Source organism: Trichomycterus rosablanca, chromosome 12, assembly GCF_030014385.1.
Source record: "Trichomycterus rosablanca isolate fTriRos1 chromosome 12, fTriRos1.hap1, whole genome shotgun sequence".
In the NCBI taxonomy this organism is placed as follows: domain Eukaryota; kingdom Metazoa; phylum Chordata; class Actinopteri; order Siluriformes; family Trichomycteridae; genus Trichomycterus; species Trichomycterus rosablanca.
In genome coordinates, this window is record NC_085999.1 from 33,508,277 (window position 1) to 33,530,248 (window position 21,972).

Below are 21,972 nucleotides of genomic sequence, written 5' to 3' on the forward strand. Positions count from 1 at the left end.
ATAATGGTTTTGTTTAACTATGTCTTGAAAGTAGGGAAAATTACTTTTTTACACCAGAATAATAAAAATAAACCCTTTTAATATCATTATTTCATTTCTCATGATTTTTGCCTATTTGTACAGTACCTTATTTCTGAAAGTGGATGGACAGAGTGAACAGAAAGTGCAGGACTATAGGAGGAGTGTACGGTGGGTATTATCTGTGATAGCAGATTAATGTGAGGATGACTAAAATTAAAATAAGAGTGCAAGACGGGTGAAGGATTCTGGTGGACGATTTTGTGCCTGGCTGATCGGTTGTGAACAAGTTAGGGTTATTATCACATGATTCCACACAGTCAACCCCACTTCCTGATCCACTTTCCATTTCATAACCTGGAAGGGACAACATTTTTAATAACACAATATAATGTAAACAAAAGTATATGGAGACATATTTGAACTGATTAATTTGGACATTTCAGATATTTATTTGGTGCTACTGAATGCATAAACTCAAGAATAGTGTCTTTCATAGACCAACTTCTACTTCTGGGTTGTATTAGTAGCTTCAAAGGACCTGCAGCTGATACCTTTACTAATGTCACTTGGTTAAAGCAATGGTTGCAAGCAATTTTTGACATATTGTATCTGTGTCCCAAATGCATTGTTTTTAAAATGTACTTCAATTTACTGAATTTAGCGCTTTTGTTTTGAAATTTGGTGCCACATTTTTGAAGACGTCATCAATGCGCATGCCAAGACTGGGGTAATCCACTGCGCATGCACAAATCAGCTAATAATAATAATAATAATACTACTACTAATAATAATACTAATAATAATAATAATACCAACCGGTAAATAACTTGTTTTAAATGTTTTAGACTTTGTTTAAGGTGTTTGAATATAATCTTGTTATTTACTGTAAAGGCAACTAATTTACTCGATATTTTGTCATTTGTACAGTGAAGAGTGTTTAACAATGTGTCACGGTTAATTAAGCTGATGTATATACTGATGTATAAACACTTACTGGAGTCATCGGACTGTAACTGCTGGCCACTGTAGACTTGGTTTAGATTAGCAATAAGCGTTGAAAAATCCATCATCCCCTGATTGAGGAACCCAGACACAGAAGACGTTTCCCTGATAAAGAAAAAGATCAGTTTGTTTGTCTTACACCTTCAGTTATATAAAGCAGTTAAAATTTAGTAAAGGTTCCTGCATGAACCATTGAAGAACAGCATGAAAGGGGGCTAACAAAGCATACAGAGAAACAGATGTACTACAGTCAGTAATGGTATGACTACAAAGTGCTCCTTTATTGTAAGTGGAGCTGATAAAATGGACAGTGAGTGTAGAAACAAGGAGGTGGTTTTAATGTTATGGCTGATCAGTGTACATGAGTTTATCAGTGTATTGTTTTATATACCAGAACTCTGCCCGTCCATTCCAACAGTTTCCTTCATTTCTTTCCTCTGGTGTTGACACATTTTTATGATTACACATGAGGATTGGCAGCGACTCCCAAAACAAGCGAAACTCCACCAACTTCTGCTTAACGTCTGATACCTGCAACATTAATCATTCATACAACAAATCACTAAGCAGTAATGTGAGTCTGCTACACAAACTAGAAACTATTAATCAGTAATTCTATAAAACTACAATGCTGTGAAAAAGTATTTGCCCCCTTTCCATTTACATTTTCAGCATTTAGCAGACGCCTTTATCCAAAGCGACTTACATTACAGTTACAGTATATAGTCTGAGCAATTGAGGGTTAAGGGCCTTGCTCAAGGGCCCAACAACAGCAACCTGGCAGTGGTGGGGCTTGAACCAGCAACCCTCTGATCACTGGTCCAGTACCTTAACCACTAGGCTACAGCTGGCCCTTTCCAAGTTTGATTTCAGCGGCCCTGTGGAATACAAAACTCACTCTTAGTAAATCTTTTCATTAAAGTCAAGCAGACACCTAATCTACATAAACATAAGTGTTTCTCATTATATCTCATTATATCTCCTTAAAACCAAAGCCCATTATTTTATGGTAAGAACATTACAGTCACAGTAAAACTCAGTGGTATTAGTGTTTTTAAAGGGGCCATTTAAAGTGGAAATTGTGCACAGAGAAATCACCAGCTGGATTAAATTATAATTGGTAACGATGATTTCGGGACTTTGATACAAGTCTGAGAAATTTCTACACCAACAGTTATTTTCAGAAGCTTTGAAAAAAACTTGAAAATTAAATGAATTTGATTCTTAATTATTCAGTCACAGAAATGAAACCAATCAATCAGATTTGCAATCAGTACGATCTCAAAGTTCTCCTACAAGTGAATGAAAACTTTTGACCTTGACTGTACATTCTATGTACTGTCCCTATAAACTGCTGCAGATTTTTTGGCTTCTTGGCTTGTTGATGTTGGCAAAACTCAGTGTGGAATTTACAGAAAACTGTAATTACATAACGACATGGTTCTGTCCTGAATAAATATGTAAAAGTACTTACAAAACCCAACAGACCACAAAAATAAGAATAGATAGAGTATACTTTGAATGAATCAGGACCCCCACAGACCAAATAAAAGCAAGGTATTGGCTTGTACTGGTTTAAGAGTAGCAGGTGCAGCAGTGTTGTTGGGAGGAGAACCGAAATATATTAATAAAATAAAGCCAATAGTGCCCTGTGTTCAGCAATAAAACACAATAAAACAGCAATAAAACACAATAAAAATGAATGAACGAATGTTAGCTGTCTGTTCATGCTAACTCTTGCAAGTTGTGAAAGGCTCAAGCAAATAGGTTGCATCCAGTTTCTACAGTGAGTGAGTACTGATGAGTCTGTGGGTGGAGAATGACTTTGATGTACAGGTTTGTATGGTTTGTGATGCAGCATAACTAGTGAATGGCATAGTAATTTAAAGCACTTTGCCTGGCCTGATATTATGATGCGATGGCTGATTTAGATGTTCTGGTATTTTTAAGGGTTCTTTTCACTGTTTGAGAATTTGGTTTGTTAATAATTCTATCCCTCACTGAACATTTCTCTGTGTCAAATTAATTTAGTCTGATTACCAGTTTTTGGAGGCTTGTTCCAGAGGAATTGTTTGGTAGGTATTCAGCATCAAATTGGTCCGGAATGGCACGAGAAGATCTGTTCTTTTCCAGCAGCTTTGGCTGCCCACAATCTCCAAAAACCTAGAAATAAAACGTTAAAAAAGGGAAATTTTAATTTTTTTTCCCACTTTTTTTCTCCCCTAATCTAGTCGTGTCCAATTACCCTGATTGCGTCCTCTATACTGATTTGACCCTTCACCGCTGACTGAGGATGCCTCTCAACTGACATACGCCCCCTCCGGCACGTAAAGTCAGTACAGACTGCATTTTTCACCTGCACTTCACATGCATTGGAGATGTTGACTTTGGAGTTGAAGGCAAGATGAAGTATGGAGCCAAATATAGGGAAATCCTAGAAATAAAACCTGTTGTAGTTTGTTACTGTGGTGGAGATTCACCTTTCAACAGGACAGCGACTAAGCATACAGTAAATTTTGTATTTGCTTAAAAGTAGCTTTCAAAAAGTAGTTATAATTAATCATTAAATAAACATACGTACCTGGTATGAGATCTCCATGGTTTTATCCTGCATGTTCATGATTGCATCTGAAATTTTAACGTCGATCGTCTCCATGACAGATTCGATATTAATTGGCCCTTCTAGTCTCTCAACCATAAGCAACATGGCATCTGGTAAAAAAAATGGTAAAAGTTTGTACATGTTGCAGTGATCCAGATAAAAGCATAAAAGAACCAGTGGACCTCTTCACTGTAGGGGCCATGCCTATAGGTTTGCACTGTTTTCCTCCTGGTGTACACTACCCACATGATAAAGTATAACTCAACTGACCTGCTTACTTTTTTCAACATCTCAGCAGACCAGCACCAACAGTTTTTTAATCATCCAGTCACAGAAGAACAGTTTCAGAAATAAAATCCCAAGACTGACTATGACCTTATATGTCTAGTTCTATTTTAGACTTCATCTCTTTCTGTATATGACCTTTAATCCCATTAGGACTTAAGGAACAGTGTATTATGGGATGTAAGATTTTTTTAGGGTCCATGACAAGGCGGCCCCCATGACTCATCGCTGGTTTAGTGGCGTTAACGTAATCCCAAAGTATGCACAAAATGTTCATTTACAGGAAAAGCTGGATTTCCTCAGACATTTTTGTGGCTTTACTAGTGGTTTGAAAAGATTTAGTGCTACAAAAATAAAAAAGGGAAGGAGCACAAGCAAAGTTAGCCTCTGCATGGGTCAAAACCACAAAAACTTGCCCTCGTTCACCTCCGTACTCAGAAGGTTAATGCTTAGGGAATAAAATCAGCACTTACCCGTGGTGTCCTACACCAACTGAGACAGGGTAAGATTTATATGATGTTTTATACAACATATCACTATTTTTGGCATCCCTGCAATTAGTCCTTTGTACAACCGACATAACAGCACTAAGTCATTTCCTACAGTGTTTGGTGAGATGGGAGAATCTAAAGCAAGGTATTTAAAAGTGACTCCTAAGTCCAGATGCTCTCCACATCCTACAGGATTTTAGATTCTTTTTGTGGACATTAGCTCAATGCCCTTTATGTCAGGTGACCAGGATGATCACGTGAAAAACTCGATTTTTTGCTCGTGCAACAATTTTTGTGTGGATCTGGACATGTTTTGTTGTCCTGCTGAAACCACAACCCTTTTTTAGCTTCTTGGTAGAGGCAGTCAGGATTTGTTTTAAATCTTCAGGTACTTGATGGAGTCCATGATGCCATGTAAAGTTCTCTTAATCCTTGAGGAGAAACAGGCCCAAAACATCACATATCTTTCACCGTAGTCAGCTACCATTCTTTATTGTTACAGCAATACCTACTTGAGTGTTGCCAAAATAACTTATTCATTGACTGATGCTATTTTTTTTCTACCAGAGATAGAAAAGAAATTTATTTTTTTCACGCTGATGAATGAATTTGGGAATTGGTCAGAATCATTTCATATTTATAATCCGGTGAAATAGGAAGTCATGGGCGACCATCTGAGTTTTTAGAAACTTTACTAAACAATCCTTTAAGGTTATTTATTCTATCTAAAGTGCTTTATCGGTGCCAGTTTCTGACCACATGACCATTTGCTGCTGGCTGGACATTCTTGGTTTGTGGACTTTTCTCAACCCACTGTGACACTGAGGTGTTGAAAACCCCAGTGCATATTTCCTATATATTTTTTTTTTTTTTGATTATATATATATATACAGTGTATCACAAAAGTGAGTACACCCCTCACATTTCTGCAAATATTTCATTATATCTTTTCATGGGACAACACTATAGACATGAAACTTGGATATAACTTAGAGTAGTCAGTGTACAGCTTGTATAGCAGTGTAGATTTACTGTCTTCTGAAAATAACTCAACACACAGCCATTAATGTCTAAATAGCTGGCAACATAAGTGAGTACACCCCACAGTGAACATGTCCAAATTGTGCCCAAATGTGTCGTTGTCCCTCCCTGGTGTCATGTGTCAAGGTCCCAGGTGTAAATGGGAAGCAGGGCTGTTAAATTTGGTGTTTTGGGTACAATTCTCTCATACTGGCCACTGGATATTCAACATGGCACCTCATGGCAAAGAACTCTCTGAGGATGTGAGAAATAGAATTGTTGCTCTCCACAAAGATGGCCTGGGCTATAAGAAGATTGCTAACACCCTGAAACTGAGCTACAGCATGGTGGCCAAGGTCATACAGCGGTTTTCCAGGACAGGTTCCACTCGGAACAGGCTTCGCCAGGGTCGACCAAAGAAGTTGAGTCCACGTGTTCGGCGTCATATCCAGAGGTTGGCTTTAAAAAATAGACACATGAGTGCTGCCAGCATTGCTGCAGAGGTTGAAGACGTGGGAGGTCAGCCTGTCAGTGCTCAGACCATACGCCGCACACTGCATCAACTCGGTCTGCATGGTCGTCATCCCAGAAGGAAGCTGACGCACAAGAAAGCCCGCAAACAGTTTGCTGAAGACAAGCAGTCCAAGAACATGGATTACTGGAACGCCCTGTGGTCTGACGAGACCAAGATAAACTTGTTTGGCTCAGATGGTGTCCAGCATGTGTGGCGGCGCCCTGGTGAGAAGTACCAAGACAACTGTATCTTGCCTACAGTCAAGCATGGTGGTGGTAGCATCATGGTCTTGGGCTGCATGAGTGTTGCTAGCACTGGGGAGCTGCAGTTCATTGAGGGAAACATGAATTCCAACATGTACTGTGACATTCAGAAACAGAGCATGATCACCTCCCTTCGAAAACTGGGCCTCATGGCAGTTTTCCAACAGGATAACGACCCCAAACACAACCTCCAAGATGACAACTGCCTTGCTGAGGAAGCTGAAGGTAAAGGTGATGGACTAAACCCAATTGAGCACCTGTGGCGCATCCTCAAGTGGAAGGTGGAGGAGTTCAAGGTGTCTAACATCCACCAGCTCCGTGATGTCATCATGGAGGAGTGGAAGAGGATTCCAGTAGCAACCTGTGCAGCTCTGGTGAATTCCATGCCCAGGAGGGTTAAGGCAGTGCTGGATAATAATGGTGGTCACACAAAATATTGACACTTTGGGCACAATTTGGACATGTTCACTGTGGGGTGTACTCACTTATGTTGCCAGCCATTTAGACATTAATGGCTGTGTGTTGAGTTATTTTCAGAAGACAGTAAATCTACACTGCTATACAAGTTGTACACTGACTACTCTAAGTTATATCCAAGTTTCATGTCTATACTGTTGTCCCATGAAAAGATATAATAAAATATTTGCAGAAATGTGAGGGGTGTACTCACTTTTGTGATACACTGTATATATATATATATATATATATATATATATATACAGTACAGGCCAAAAGTTTGGACACACCTTCTCATTCCTGTGGTTTTTCTTAATTTTTTTTAAATTTTCTACATTGTAGATTAATACTAAAGACATCCAAACTATGAAGGAACACATATGGAATTATGTCGTAAACAAAAAAGTGTTAAACAAACCAGAATATGTTTTATATTTTAGATTCTTCAAAGTAGCCATCTTTTGCTTTAATGACAGATTTGCACACTCTTTGAAATTTTCTCAACCAGCTTTATTAGGTTTCCACCTGGAATGGTTTTCAATGAATGTTTGTGCCTTGTCTAGAGTGAATTTTTGGAATTTGTTGCTTTTTTAATGTGTTTGAGACCATCAGTTGGGTTGTGCAGAGATAGAGTTGGTAAAATATAAAACATATTCTGGTTTGTTTAACACTTTTTGGTTCACTACATAATTCTTCATAGTTTGGATGTCTTCAGTATTAATCTACAATGTAGAAAATAAAAATAATCAAGAAAAAACATTGAAGAGAAGGTGTGTCCAAACTTTTGGCTGGTGTGTCCAAACTTTTGGCCTGTACTGTATACAGGTCCTTCTCAAAAAATTAGCATATTGTGATAAAGTTCATTATTTTCCATAATGTAATGATAAAAATTAAACTTTCATATATTTTAGATTCATTGCACACCAACTGAAATATTTCAGGTCTTTTATTGTTTTAATACTGATGATTTTGGCATACAGCTCATGAAAACCCAAAATTCCTATCTCAAAAAATTAGCATATCATGAAAAGGTTCTCTAAACGAGCTATTAACCTAATCATCTGAATCAACGAATTAACTCTAAACACCTGCAAAAGATTCCTGAGGCTTTTAAAAACTCCCAGCCTGGTTCATTACTCAAAACTGCAATCATGGGTAAGACTGCCGACCTGACTGCTGTCCAGAAGGCCATCATTGACACCCTCAAGCAAGAGGGTAAGACACAGAAAGAAATTTCTGAACGAATAGGCTGTTCCCAGAGTGCTGTATCAAGGCACCTCAGTGGGAAGTCTGTGGGAAGGAAAAAGTGTGGCAGAAAACGCTGCACAATGAGAAGAGGTGACCGGACCCTGAGGAAGATTGTGGAGAAGGGCCGATTCCAGACCTTGGGGGACCTGCGGAAGCAGTGGACTGAGTCTGGAGTAGAAACATCCAGAGCCACCGTGCACAGGCGTGTGCAGGAAATGGGCTACAGGTGCCGCATTCCCCAGGTCAAGCCACTTTTGAACCAGAAACAGCAGCACTGGACTGTTGCTCAGTCGTCCAAAGTACTGTTTTCGGATGAAAGCAAATTTTGCATGTCATTCGGAAATCAAGGTGCCAGAGTCTGGAGGAAGACTGGGGAGAAGGAAATGCCAAAATGCCTGAAGTCCAGTGTCAAGTACCCACAGTCAGTGATGGTCTGGGGTGCCATGTCAGCTGCTGGTGTTGGTCCACTGTGTTTTATCAAGGACAGGGTCAATGCAGCTAGCTATCAGGAGATTTTGGAGCACTTCATGCTTCCATCTGCTGAAAAGCTTTATGGAGATGAAGATTTCATTTTTCAGCACGACCTGGCACCTGCTCACAGTGCCAAAACCACTGGTGAATGGTTTACTGACCATGGTATTACTGTGCTCAATTGGCCTGCCAACTCTCCTGACCTGAACCCCATAGAGAATCTGTGGGACATTGTGAAGAGAAAGTGGAGAGACACAAGACCCAACACTCTGGATGAGCTTAAGGCCGCTATCGAAGCATCCTGGGCCTCCATAACACCTCAGCAGTGCCACAGGCTGATTGCCTCCATGCCACGCCGCATTGAAGCAGTCATTTCTGCAAAAGGATTCCCGACCAAGTATTGAGTGCATAACTGAACATAATTATTTGAAGGTTGACTTTTTTTGTATTAAAAACACTTTTCTTTTATTGGTCGGATGAAATATGCTAATTTTTTGAGATAGGAATTTTGGGTTTTCATGAGCTGTATGCCAAAATCATCAGTATTAAAACAATAAAAGACCTGAAATATTTCAGTTGGTGTGCAATGAATCTAAAATATATGAAAGTTTAATTTTTATCATTACATTATGGAAAATAATGAACTTTATCACAATATGCTAATTTTTTGAGAAGGACCTGTATATATATATATATATATTTGTGTGTGTGTGTGTGTGTGTGGTGTTAGGTACAGCAAAGCTATAAGTAATTACCACAAGCCCAAAGCTGCCTTGTGTCGCATTTTTTCAAAATTTTTCTCTAAATAACATGAAATAAAAATACAGAAATGCGAATAATTATAATGAATAGGGTGTGAGGTTTGGGACTAGCTTGATTGGTGCACACTGGCAAGCTGTGCAGTAACAAGAATGTTTAAGTAAAAATGATGTTTCTTACCAATGTATTTTTTCCACTGAAAGCTAATTTCAATCTGTGGGTTTAAACAGTGACTCATGACACCCTTACAGAACGCAGCGCAGGGTTTCGTCGTTATCAGTCCTTGACAGTAGACACAGTATAGCATATCAGTCACATCGCTAATACACTTGCTGCTCATTCCCACCTGCAGATAGGAAATACACATGAAATAATGCTAATGTTGTCCCCCCTAAACATTTTTACTAAGCTTCAACTGACTCTGGGCTGGCCAGTGATAACCCGCAAAGAGCCAAAACACATGTGTTGTGTGGGTTGCGCTTACTGGGATGGGCTTTAAATTGGCTTTTTATGTGTTTAATTTTGCCTGCACTGCCCATAGTCATCCCACAATCTGTCCCCCTGTGTCTGTGTGAGCTAACCCATGAATGACCCATGTGATTTTATATAAGAATTTGTAATCTTGTGCAATACACAGATGAGGGAATCATAATTGGGTATGAAATGAGGGTCCACCAAAGGCTCAGTCTTTGCAAGCAATGATAGGTTGTGGTTCACCACTTTGTGCCAAACTTGAGAGAATTGTCAGTCAGTCAGTCAGTTTAATTTCTCAACACAAGATTGCAAATGATTTTATTCTTTCACTATTTACTTAACATAATATTGTGGAAAGATTCATGGAATCCAAAGAAATCTCAGTCAGTGTGGGTCAAGGCCAGAAACCACTGATGGATTTGTGTAACCTTAGAGCCCTGTCATGTATTCTTGCTTATGTTAACTTGTGTAAAAAGATACATCTCAGAGTAAAAATAAGCTCAGTTATATTGTTTTGTGCAATACACAGAACACAGCATTAGCTTAAATAATGAACACATAACCTGTATCAATCAGACCCAACTGTTAGCTAGCTACCTAGCTAAAGCTAGCTTGAAAAGGGTGAAGATTTTACATTAACTAACAGTGTTCTAGTAAAAATAGGTAAAAACTCACCTGAGTTGCATTGTTTACAATTTCTTTCCCTAACTTGAGTCCCTCAACAAAGGTCCGAGCGGACACGAATGCCTTCGTCACCTGAGCTTTGAGTATTTTGGGGGTTTCACCAAAGGGTTTAAGTTCATCCATCTGCTTGTTCACACACTCCATGTAATCATCGTTAATGTTGTACTGTGAATTTAGCAGCTGGAACATGCGCTCCATCAGACATGTCCAGAAATTGTTAATAATTTCCTCCAAATTTACATTTCCACCCAAGTAGTAGCGCTTCAGGTTTAAAAACATCTCATGGAAAATGTCAGCATTTTGCATGTATGGGTCCCCATAGGTACGAGTAAACATCAGGTTCAGTGAGTGTTCCGTTTCATTCAGGAGATCTAGGAAAAAATCTGTTTGAAAAAGATTAGCAATGGTCTTAGTAGGACCAAAAAATCATAAGAACATTATTCAGCAGATAAAGAAGGTTATAAACAACATTACAGATTATCTTCTTAGGATGTAAGACTGCTTGCATTATTGTTAATTTAATCATTTACGGTCTACCAAATGATTTTATTATTATAATAATAATAATTATTATTAAAAATTCAGTCAATTCTGACTCCTGGCAACCATATGGATAGTGCTTCTCCAAAACATTATGGCTTTGTTTGGGTCTTTAAATTTTTTTTATGTAAGACTTTAATTAATTTAAAATTTCTGTGATTTGAGATTCTGAGCTTTGAAAACATTTCAAACCATTTACAACTTGTATTGTAAGATCCGGGAAGGACCTTCTGATTACTTTAGTTTATATGTAGCTTAAAAATGTTAAAGTATACTGTTAAGACTAAAACATATTTGAAATAATAATACATTTATGTACTTTGTGTAGTTTTGGGGTAAAGTGTTTGGAATATGTTAAATTAAAATTAAAAATGGTCTTAAGAAACACAGCCACCATTGACCAATCAGCCTTTAGTAAACATTCCATCAAATTAGTTAGTCACAACATGTGACTGGTAAAAACACATCGTAAATTAAGTTCCTTTGTGTTACATCATGTCTTGTTTCATGTTTTAAAATCATTTAATGTGACAAATCTCCAATAACAAAGAGAAACAAATCACTTTTACATCTCTATAGTTAGAGCCCAACACTGTAAGTTATCTAACTTGTCTCACACAAACATTTTGACTAGCTAGCTAGCTACTTAATGTGTTAAGAGAGGTACCAGGGTAAAGTCATAACAAAGTAACAGAACCAATTCATACCATCAAATCTTTTATGCCTGGATTCAAACGTGTTCCTCAGATTTTCAGTCACCTCGTCCACAATCTTTAGAAAGTCATCTGTGCTCCTGTTGACCAAATTCTGCTCCATTTCTGCACTGCAGCAGGTCCAGTTCTGCTTCTCGCACACCCGTAGGTGAACATCTTTAAAAACATTGTACAATAATTCAGAAAATCCAATGGGTCCAAAATATGCAGACAGCATCCTAGATAATTCATTTGGTGGTGAAGACAGTTCTTCAATGTTAGCTTTGTATCTTGGCCTTCTTATTACTGATTGTGACAGACTACTGCTGACAACGTCTCTGTGCTCACATACATAGGGCTAGCTTGACTGTATCTATTACAAAGTACAACCCCAAATCAGAAAAAGTATGGATGATGCAAATTAAAAAAGGCAATGCTTCTTACATTTCCTTTAAATTATGTTTGTCTGGTCAACCGATACGAAATGTTTAATACCTTGATTAGACTTAAAAATGCAACCCTACAACTAATGACAATGGCCATCCCTACGTGAAACACTGGTCAAAAAAACCAACTGTTATCTTATGCTAAAAGGAAACTTGTCCTGATGGTAACAACCACAGATCTGCCATGAGTTATAAGAAGCTGAAACAGTCAAACAAGCTCTTCATGAATTAGAGGCTGCTGCTGCAAACTAAAGTTAGCCGTTGATCCCACTGAGAGGAAAACGTGGTAGTAGATTCTTTCTGACATGTTTCCTTAGCATATTTTGCAAAATCACAAAATTACCTTTGCAAAAAAATTCCAAAAAAAGAGATTTAAAACAAATTAGTTTTTTAGACATAGAACGATTTTCAACCACAGAAAAAGAACAGTTCCATAAAATACATGTCCATTACAAATGTATGTAAACTTATGACTTTTACTGTCTCACCCTGCCGGCTGTGTTATTACTGCCTGTATTGCTGGGTAGCAGTGGTTCTGGTACCACCCAGGAAAATTTGGCACAAGACAGGAAGTAACTCTCGACAGGGTGTGCAGTCAGTGGCAGGGAATCACTAATTCACACCTTCAGCCAATTGAGAAGAGCCAATTCACCTAAGTACCCAGAAGAAACCCATGTGGACATGAAGAGACTGTGAACAGAGGTGACACTCTAACCCATGTTCTCAGGACCCACTCTACCAACTGTGTAACTGTGTGCCAAGATCTCCATATGTGTGAGCAACATGTGAGCATTTCTGTGGAATAGTTTGGGGAATTCAGGGTATAATTTTGTTGTGGAAAACCTTGAATGCATTAGGAAATTTAACAGCTACTTCTTTCCTCTGGGTCAACAGCTTTATTTTCGTCTGGTTTTCTGGTCAGATAATGACACGTTCTCGCCAAAATGACATTTTCAAGCGGCCTTTCCAAAATAAACTGAAATTCAGACTCACATCTGTTTATTCTGAAGAAAAAAAACAATTCTTTCACATTTCTTTAACTTATTAACTATATGCACCATTCAGTGGAACCTTGGCCATTCTGAAGCACATTTGATTGTTTTGAGGCACCATCTGAAGACTCCTTCACACTGCTGTGGAACCGTTTCAAGGCTGTGGCCATGTTCATATACCACTCTAACCAATAATAGCTGTTTTTAGGAAACATTTAGAGCAATAATAGCCATTTTGGAAATCCTTGTAATTTTTAGGTTTTGTCTGTATGCACGATGAACATTGTGGGGCATTTTTCTGAGGCATTCATGGACATTTAAAAAAAGTATTTGCTCTGATCTTGTTTTAAAGTTAACCTGAGTCAGTGGGATCATGTATATGTCATGACCTGTTTCACTGGGGTATATATATAAGATGACACAAAGGTCTAATTTTCTTAGTTTTTCTTCAAAATATGAAAGGAGAACACATGGTTAAAATAAAAGAAAAGTATGTTGACCTTCATAATTCTGGGAACGGTGATAAAAAATAACTTCTCACCTGGAAAATGTCCAGATCTACAATTAATCTACAGAGTAATAATTAAAATGTTCCAATGATCTGAAACTGTTAAACTGGACCCACATTTGTTTTCCCCCATGCACAGTGAGTGAGATGTTAGGAGAGGTAAAAAAATCCTGAAAGAATCACTGTCAGGACTGGTCATCTAACCACATATGTAAGCATCTGGAATTTGCGAAACTCAACTGGGACTGACCAGAACCATGTTCTATGGTCAGATAGAACAAAAAATTAAGCTCTCAGGCAACAAATGCTCAAGGTGGGTTTGGCATAGAATGACGATACTAAAAGAACATAATGCTCACTGTAAAGTATGGTGGAGGGTCTGTGATGTTGTGGGGCTCTTTTTTCATCAAAGATCCTAAAAAGCTTGTTAGGGTTAAAGACAACATTGACTCCATAAAGTACCTGTAAATTTAAAATCTATCTGCTTCTGCCAGGGAATTACAAATAGATCTACAACATGTCCATATCAACACTAATGGTTTTCTGGAGATAAAATTAAGCTTCTGCAACGACCATCTCTGTCTTCTGATCTAAACCCAATAGAATAGCTGAGGGTTAAAACAAAGAGGAGAGTGTACAGAGAGGAACTGGGACCCTGGACGATTTAGAGAGATTCTGTAAAGAGGAATGGGCTCCATCTCTGGAGTCTGTATTTTCCAACCTCATATAATGTAAAGTCTAAGTGCTGGTTGTACAGAAGGTTGCACAGTGGATTAAATGAGGTTCAAACATATTATGTAAGAAAAAAAAATTCATGATGATTTTTTTCAGTCATTGTGTTTCAAAGTTTCAAGTTTTATATTCATATTTTATTTAAAATTATATTTAATATTATATTTGATAAGAATGAATTTTAATAAACATATGAGATAAAATATTCAATTATTTAATTTTCAGTAGCTGTTTAATTCATGATCAGGGTCACAGTGGGTTCAAAGCCTTTCCTAAATGTATTGGACACAAAGTTAATACATAAGCTAACTGAGCACAAATCCATTCACACATTCACATATGCAATAACAGTCTTAAGATGTTAAGGATTTTTGCCTTTTTTTTTTTTTGACAGAATAACTGGAACACGTGTTTAAAAGAAGTAAATGTAATTCAAATCTGTGACATGACCTCCTGATTCCTTATTGCTGAGTATGATTCATTAACTACAGCTGCTGACTTCTCTGTGTCCATATAAATAGGGCTGGTTTGACTACATCTATTGCAACGTATGTGAAACAGTGGTCTCTTGTAAAGGTCTGGATAAAAACCGTCTCTTATGCTGACAGGATTTTAAGAAGCCGCTGAAACAAAAGCAACACTGTTGACAGGCAGGATTTATATTGTCATGTGTTTAGGAACTGCTGTAAGAAATAATCCCTATTTAAGTCAAGCTTCAGTAAGCTTTTTTTCTGGCATGCTTGCCGCTGAGCCTCTGAACCCTTAACAATATAAAGCTGGTTTGACTGTGGACACCTATATTCCATCAGCTTCCAAATGAGAATGATTTTTTACTCTCCTTGGATTGTTGATCCATGCAAATGTTCCGTGTTGCAAATGCAGTTAACCTCGCCCTGTTTATATGATCACACAGTGCGTGTGTGTGTGTGTGTGTAGGTGTGTTACCTGTAGTGTAATTCTCAGGTACACTCTCCGGGTTGAAGCCCATCTCGGTGTACACGTGCTTTACGTCGCTACAGCTCGCGCTCACCGTGCAGAACAGCGTCACGAGGACGCACACAAACAGAGCCGGAGCGCGCGCGGACACCATCGCAGCTCCTCATTAAAAAAAATCAAACCAATAATAAAACCAAAAATTCAAAATAAAAATCCACGAACCCAAATTAAAAATTTATGATTGTTAGGTTTATAAAGCTGCAGTTCCGTCCTGACAGATCCGAATCACATTTGGACATTGACTGTAAGTGTGCGCGTATGGAGACGACTGTGAGGAGCGAGAGGTGTGGCGTGTCACTCAGAAGTATCTAAACTCCCATTTTAACCCTGCTGGAAAAAAACAGTCTGGTCCAGTTGACTTCTTTCAGCTGGTAACCAGGCTTAGCTGAACTGGTTTGATGCTTTGAGGGTTTGGATTGGTTCATTGATTATTTCTGGATGAGCTCTGTTGTTCTCTGCTTGAACATTTTGCAGTCTTTTTAATTTTGTGGAGTTAAAAACATGGACATTGGCAGAAATTGGAAATATCTGCACCCGTTACATGTTTTTCTAGTACTTTTTGTAAATTCATCACAAGTTTCCTCTAAATGGCTCTAAACTTAATTTGGTGGAGTCTTTGAGCCATATGGCTTTCTACCACTGCAGTGCTCTGTAGTATGGTACATTTTTTAAATTGTGATCCCACATTTAGTGGTCGTTTCTACTGCCAATCGACCCATGCTTGTTTAATTTGGTTTGCCTTCTTGACAAGGAACCAAGTGCACGGATTGTACGGGTATATTGTAGTGAGAGGATATAAACCCTATTTCAAAACCCAGCTGCAGCAATCACTGCAAGCAAACAAAAACGAGTCCAGTTTCTGCTTTTGTTTAGTTTATGTATTTATTACGATTTTAACGTCATGTTTTACACACTTTTGGTTACATTCATGACAGAAACGGTAGTCACTCATTACACAAGATTTATCAGTTCACAAGTTTAACGTCAAACACAGTCATGGACAACTTTGTATCTCCAATTCACCTCACTTGCATGTTTTTGGACTGTGGGAGGAAACCGGAGCCCCCTGAGAAAACCCACGCAGACACGGGGAGAACATGCAAACGCCACACAGAAAGGACCTGGAACCCAGGACCTTTTTGCTGTGAGGTAACAGTGCTACACACTGAGCCACCGTGTCGCCATTTGGTTTTAGGTAAAGACTCAGAATTCCAGAAAATGTGCAGTGAAACGTGATGTTTCAGACAAACACTAATAAAACTGTTTAAACTGACCTACACGTATAAAAAGAACTACAGGGCCACCTAGCGGCACCGTTTTAACATTTCACAAAGTTAATAATGCAATCATGTTCATAAACCAAGATCGAGTTTATAGACAACTGGCTCCTCATTCTTCCATAGTACTGGGTGCATGTCGCTCACATCACAGTTCCAACAGTCAGCTGGTTTGTTAAGTTCCAGCTCAGTGTCCAAGTTTTACAGGATTGTAGCATGAACTTGTGTTTATAATGAAAACAAATGCTAACATGAAACTAATTTGATGTGGTAGAACTTGTTTTATTACAATATCAATTGTGTACCCATTTAAAAGCTATATTCCCATGTTAGATACACAGGCATCATCGGTGAAAATAATCCAAATGATTATTTAGACAAAACTGGTACAATATCAAATAGACAACAAGATCACACATTCAGAATCATCCAATCTCAGGGAGAACACTCTCCCACTGTGTCCCACTGGTTTTTGAAAAGGTTTTTAAAAAATTACATTTTATGCAGAGATGATAATCTGAAATTGCATTTGAAAAGCTTATGGACCCACAGACATAACCCTTTATTTATATTTAAAAAAAAAAAACAGAATCTGATTAGTATTTTTGGTTTTATTGATTTTTACCAGTCCATTCTTTATTGCTGATTAAGGTTAATGAAGACAATTACCCAAACCTTCACTTACATTATCTAGATGTGTAATCTGAGCAGACCAGATGACTGACCCAGTGCTCTTGACAGGCCGGGACAAGTGCAATATCTCAGACAAGAATAAAAACATTGCAACTCATCCCAACCGGGCAAGAATTGGAAACACATCCAAGAATGTTAAATTATTAGTGCAAAAAGAATTCAGGGAATAATGAAATATGAAATATCAAATGTAGTAAAGCTAACAAAAACAAGCAGATCCAGTAAACAGATCACATTTATGGTATAGCATATAAAATACAAATTCTGCCAAACAAAAGTGGCTGAAAACAGGGCCAATAATTAAAAGCAGAATATTTGGAAAGTAAAAATAAAACATATATTTTATTTATCCGAGTTTCAACTAGATGTGATCATTGCTAACATCTTAATAGATTTTGTGAAACGTAAATCCAAGGTAACAACTGATGTGTTATTCCGAATTTGAATCAGTTTTGCATGGATTTGCACAGCTGACTGATCGAACACTGACTGCAAACCAGCAAAACTAATCAAAACTCAGATTTCTGACTGCTGAAGCATCATCAGGATCTCTGTGGATTATTTCAGACAGGAAGTACTGTAAGTGCTCACATTGCAGTAGAAGCATTTATATTAAACTACCTGCACTATAAGCACTTTAATACTGCCACCAAATTACATCCCACAAATACAGGGGGGGAGACAGGAAGTGATGTCAGAGAGAAAGCCCGCTGTCAGTTTTGCATAGATTTGCACAACTCAATTTTTCTTGTGGTGCAACGATGCAAAACTAACAGAGGACCACAATGTTCCCATCAGCATCAATTATATAAAAAAAAATATACAGGAGTACAAACCAGACAACTGATGATAATCCAGCTTTCTCATGCCAGAAGGAGCACTTAGGGCAGTAGGTACAAATCCAATCCACTATCTGCACTAGATGCACCTTAGCAAAGGAAGCAGTTAACTACAGCTGCTACTACCCCCAACCCCTACCACCCTCAGCTTATAAACAATGATAAATGACAACTGATCCTATTCTCTTTTCTTAATACTTTAGTGCAGGAGTTTGAGGTTTGTTTGTTTATATCATATTTTACACTTTGGTTACATTAATGACAGGACAGGTACTCATTACACAAAGGTTATAACAAACAGTCACAGACAATTTTGTATCTCCAATTCACCTCACTTGCATGCACCCAGAGTAAACCCATGCAGACATGGGGAGAACATGCAAACCACACAGAAAGGACCCGGACCGTCCCACCTGGGGATCAAACCCAAGACCTTCTTGCTGTGAGGCAACAGTGCTACCCACTTAGCCACTGTACTGCTCGTTTGAGGATTGAGAGAAAGAATCATGGTGGGACTTTTGCAGGTTGTTTTGGAAAGTACTGTCCTTACACTGGTGCACCGATTCTGTAGGTTCAGCCACCATCACCTAAGCTGTTCAGTAAAAAGTTTAATGAATTTATCAACCACTTCATCCTGGTCACAGTGGGCACAGTTCCACAAGACACAATGGCCACAAGTAAGAAATAGCTTGGACAGGGCACTAATTTCTCTCAGGGCTTTGGCCGCTCCCAAAGACATAGCCAATCATGTTTGTGTAGATGCCCACCTGGCCAACAGCACCGTGCAGATTCGAACCCAGGCTGCAGCAGTAGTGAGCTACCATAATAGACTGCTGTGCCACACAAGCAACAAGGGTGCAGGAGCAAGCAGGTAAAGGGATGAATAAAATACGTTTGGAGTTGGTGTAAGGTTTGAAGTGCCTCCACTGCAGTAGATGTTGTACTGAACTACCTGCACTGTAAGCACTTTGACCCTCCACAAACACTGAATATACAATCACAGCTGTATGTGTAGTTGGGGCACATCATCCCACTGCAACAGTAAATCTGAAAGAAACAAAAAGAGTGTGTAAAATAATGCAATGGTTCATTAAGCCATCATCTAAAACATCAAGGTGCAAGAATTTAGTGTTCGCCCAAACGACATTGCCGTCAGCCAGGATTAGAAAACTGATTGGTTCCGCTACGTGGGTTCAAACGCTGCAATTCTTTAAACTGTGCTGACAGATTTACTCTTGGCACAGTAACGTCTTTACCTGAACTCTTTAGGGAACAACTAGTTAGGACTCAGGTCAAGAGTACAGGGCAGACGCTTTCCAACTGTGACATGGCTAATCGGTTCAATCTTACACAAACTAGCTACATAGTCAGTTTACTCTCAATTCAATTAGTCCAGGGCACCTGCAAAAACAATCGTGTAATTTACTTGCACCATGCTCTGCAGTTAGTTAATTGTTCAAAGGGTCTGATTTATCCAGCACAACTAATCCAATTCTGCTTTTTCTGTACAGTCCTTCACAAAGTAAAGTATAAAAATAAAAAATTAAAATTTTTTTTTTTTTTTAATCCACTCCTCTCTTGTTTCAGAGTCAAATGTTACTCATTTGCTAAAAAGCACTACACACCCAGACTTATAACCTTCAAACCATGCAATAATAAACACCCATAACTTGCATTTGATTATTAGTGATAGAGTGGATGCTTTAGGTGATCCACAGCAAATTCTGGAATTTGAAACGTAGTGAAACAAAATTTACTGACCCACAAACACATACGGACTGCGTCAGATTGAACGAAAATGCCCAATAAAGAAAAACATGTAATTTTGTTTTTTAAAGAAACACGATCTAAATATGAAAATAAAAAAGTTTGTTGTCAGAACAAAGTGGACCATGTACTAAGTTGCACGAACAAATGAACAAATCTCAGCTCTGCTCTTAGCCAGCCAGACACCAACACACAACTTGATGCATGTGAAACATGGTTGACCTCAGCAGACCGGTCAAGGCATGCAGGAGGGTGGCAGATCACAGACAGTAGAGTGTGACTCTGTGAGACTTTCCCCTTTGCAGGTAAAAAAAAAAAAAGCGATTGGTGGCAGAATGCATGTCAGAGGGGGCACATGACAACCCATGCCCTGCTTGGTGGTTCCATGGTGTAATGGTTAGCACTCTGGACTCTGAATCCAGTGATCAGAGATCAAGTCTCTGTGGAACCTGAGATCATCTTACAATGATTTCCTTCAGGATATACAAAGTATATATCTGCTTATCTATCTAATCAGGGATTTGGCAGCCACAATACAGAGATTAACTCCAATTGGGTTAATCTCCAATATTTTACAAACAAACTGGATTGGATGAAAATAACTAATCAAATCTCTGAGGTGAAAAATACACTGACATTTATATAATCTAAAATCTAAAAGAAATGTGTAAATTTCATTATTCTTATTCAATAAGTGATTTATAACAAACAAATAAACATGACTTAAAACAAATACTTGAAATTAAACAAAGAACACACTTATTTAAATGAAGACACTTATTAATTTATACAATAACACCACTTCTCAATAAAACAAAACGAATAAAATTTAATAACACCATGTCTGAACATTTGTGATATTCACATAAGGAACAGTAATTTGTGCTTTCAGTCTTACAGTACTGAGAAATTTAAGAACTGTTTCTGTATTGTATTTAGTGAGGGTCTAACAATTCTGCAACACTAAAAATGAAAAGTAATACGTTTTTACTAAACTTTGAAATGTATACCTTATGCGCACACACACGTGTGCATAAGGTATACATTAATATATATATATATATATATAATAAAAAAAAAAGCTATTAAAAATCTAAATTGAGAAACTCGATGAGAAATCACGCATGCAGAGCAACCTGCGGCTCTTATCGCGCATGCGCGATTTGTTCTCGTCGTCCTGCGCGTCCCCACCCCCACTAGATCTCCGCAGCAACATGGCGCCTCTCCATCGTTCCTCAAGAGTGTTTAACCCGAAATAAAGTCAATAAACCCGGAGTAAAGTTCAGCTCTGATCGAAAGAACAGTACTATTCTCACTTTACTCTTCCTTTCTGAGTGAGTAGCAGTGCTAACAAAGCGTTTCTGTCGGGTTCAATGTGTAAATAAATAAAAAACACCCGAGAGAAACCTTCAACAACAACAAGCAACATGCGCGCGCGGGTTCAGCAGCACCGCAGCACGCACGCGCCGACACGCGCTCATCAGCATCGTATGCAGCACGTTTACAGCGATTTCTGCACATTTTACATCAACTCGACTGTAAAATATCACCGCACGACCGAGAGTCAACAAACCGAAAGTAAACGCCGCGACGAGTTAAAGCACAAAACCACGCGCACTGAAATTTCCAGAAACGGTGAAAATTCACGGACCCACACGTGCACAACGATCTGAACGCGAACTAATCGCGGAGACCGATATTTAATTCCTTGTCTGGTCGCGTGCATGGTGCGTTTTTTCGTGCAAAAGTTCCAGCGTGCGTGTTTGGTTAGCATTAGCCCGGGCGCTAACAGGTCTCGCGCGGCCTGCGACCCCCATGTGCTTTGTTCTGCAAGCACAAAAAACTCGCCCGCGCTCAGAATAGCCAAAGTTCGCAGCTTTCCAAGTCGAAGCAGCTTTAATTGCAGTTTAACACGCGCTGTACGCTTTATTGCGTGAAACCGCAGTGAACACTGCAAAACTGCAGGCGCGCGCAGCCTTTTCTCCCAAAAAGTTGCTTAGCGCGTGCAAACAGGGCAGCAACAAAATACAATGCACGCGGCTTTTCTTACACCCCTCAAGACCCCTCAAGCTCTGAACCTACAGAGAAACATACATGCAGAGGAACAGGTACACAAATATAAAAATAAAGAGGGATTTAGGATGCACGCGCTGCACTATCCCCCACACGTGTGTTTACGAGAATAAAGCACGCACGCGCT

At 38.7% G+C, this 21,972-nt stretch overlaps 1 protein-coding gene and 1 non-coding gene across 2 annotated transcripts; one reads left to right on the forward strand and one right to left on the reverse strand.

Annotated features, from left to right (window-relative positions):
- Positions 1-29: 29 nt before the first annotated feature.
- Positions 30-15,290, reverse strand: gpc6b (glypican 6b). The gene is made up of 9 exons (XM_063005694.1): positions 15,146-15,290; positions 11,538-11,699; positions 10,282-10,673; positions 9,313-9,478; positions 3,605-3,735; positions 3,064-3,186; positions 1,415-1,554; positions 1,016-1,128; positions 30-375 (listed from the first exon to the last, which is right to left on the reverse strand). Exons 1-9 carry the CDS (start codon positions 15,288-15,290, stop codon positions 197-199), a joined length of 1,551 nt encoding a protein of 516 aa, XP_062861764.1. The 3' UTR covers positions 30-196.
- Positions 15,291-20,151: 4,861 nt separating this feature from the next.
- On the forward strand, positions 20,152-20,223 carry trnaq-cug (transfer RNA glutamine (anticodon CUG)). Its single transcript has one exon. It is a non-coding gene; the product is annotated as a tRNA-Gln (tRNA).
- Positions 20,224-21,972: the final 1,749 nt, after the last annotated feature.

Coding starts and splice junctions, on each gene's coding strand:
- gpc6b (XM_063005694.1), bottom strand. CDS start 15,290: ATGGTGTCCGCGCGCGCTCCGGCTCTGTTTGTGTGCGTCCTCGTGACG. Junction 11,700..15,145: donor ACCTGAGAATTACACTACAG/GTAACACACCTA, acceptor ATGTTTTTAAAG/ATGTTCACCTACGGGTGTGC. Junction 1,555..3,063: donor GAACAAGCCTCCAAAAACTG/GTAATCAGACTA, acceptor TTAATGTTGCAG/GTATCAGACGTTAAGCAGAA.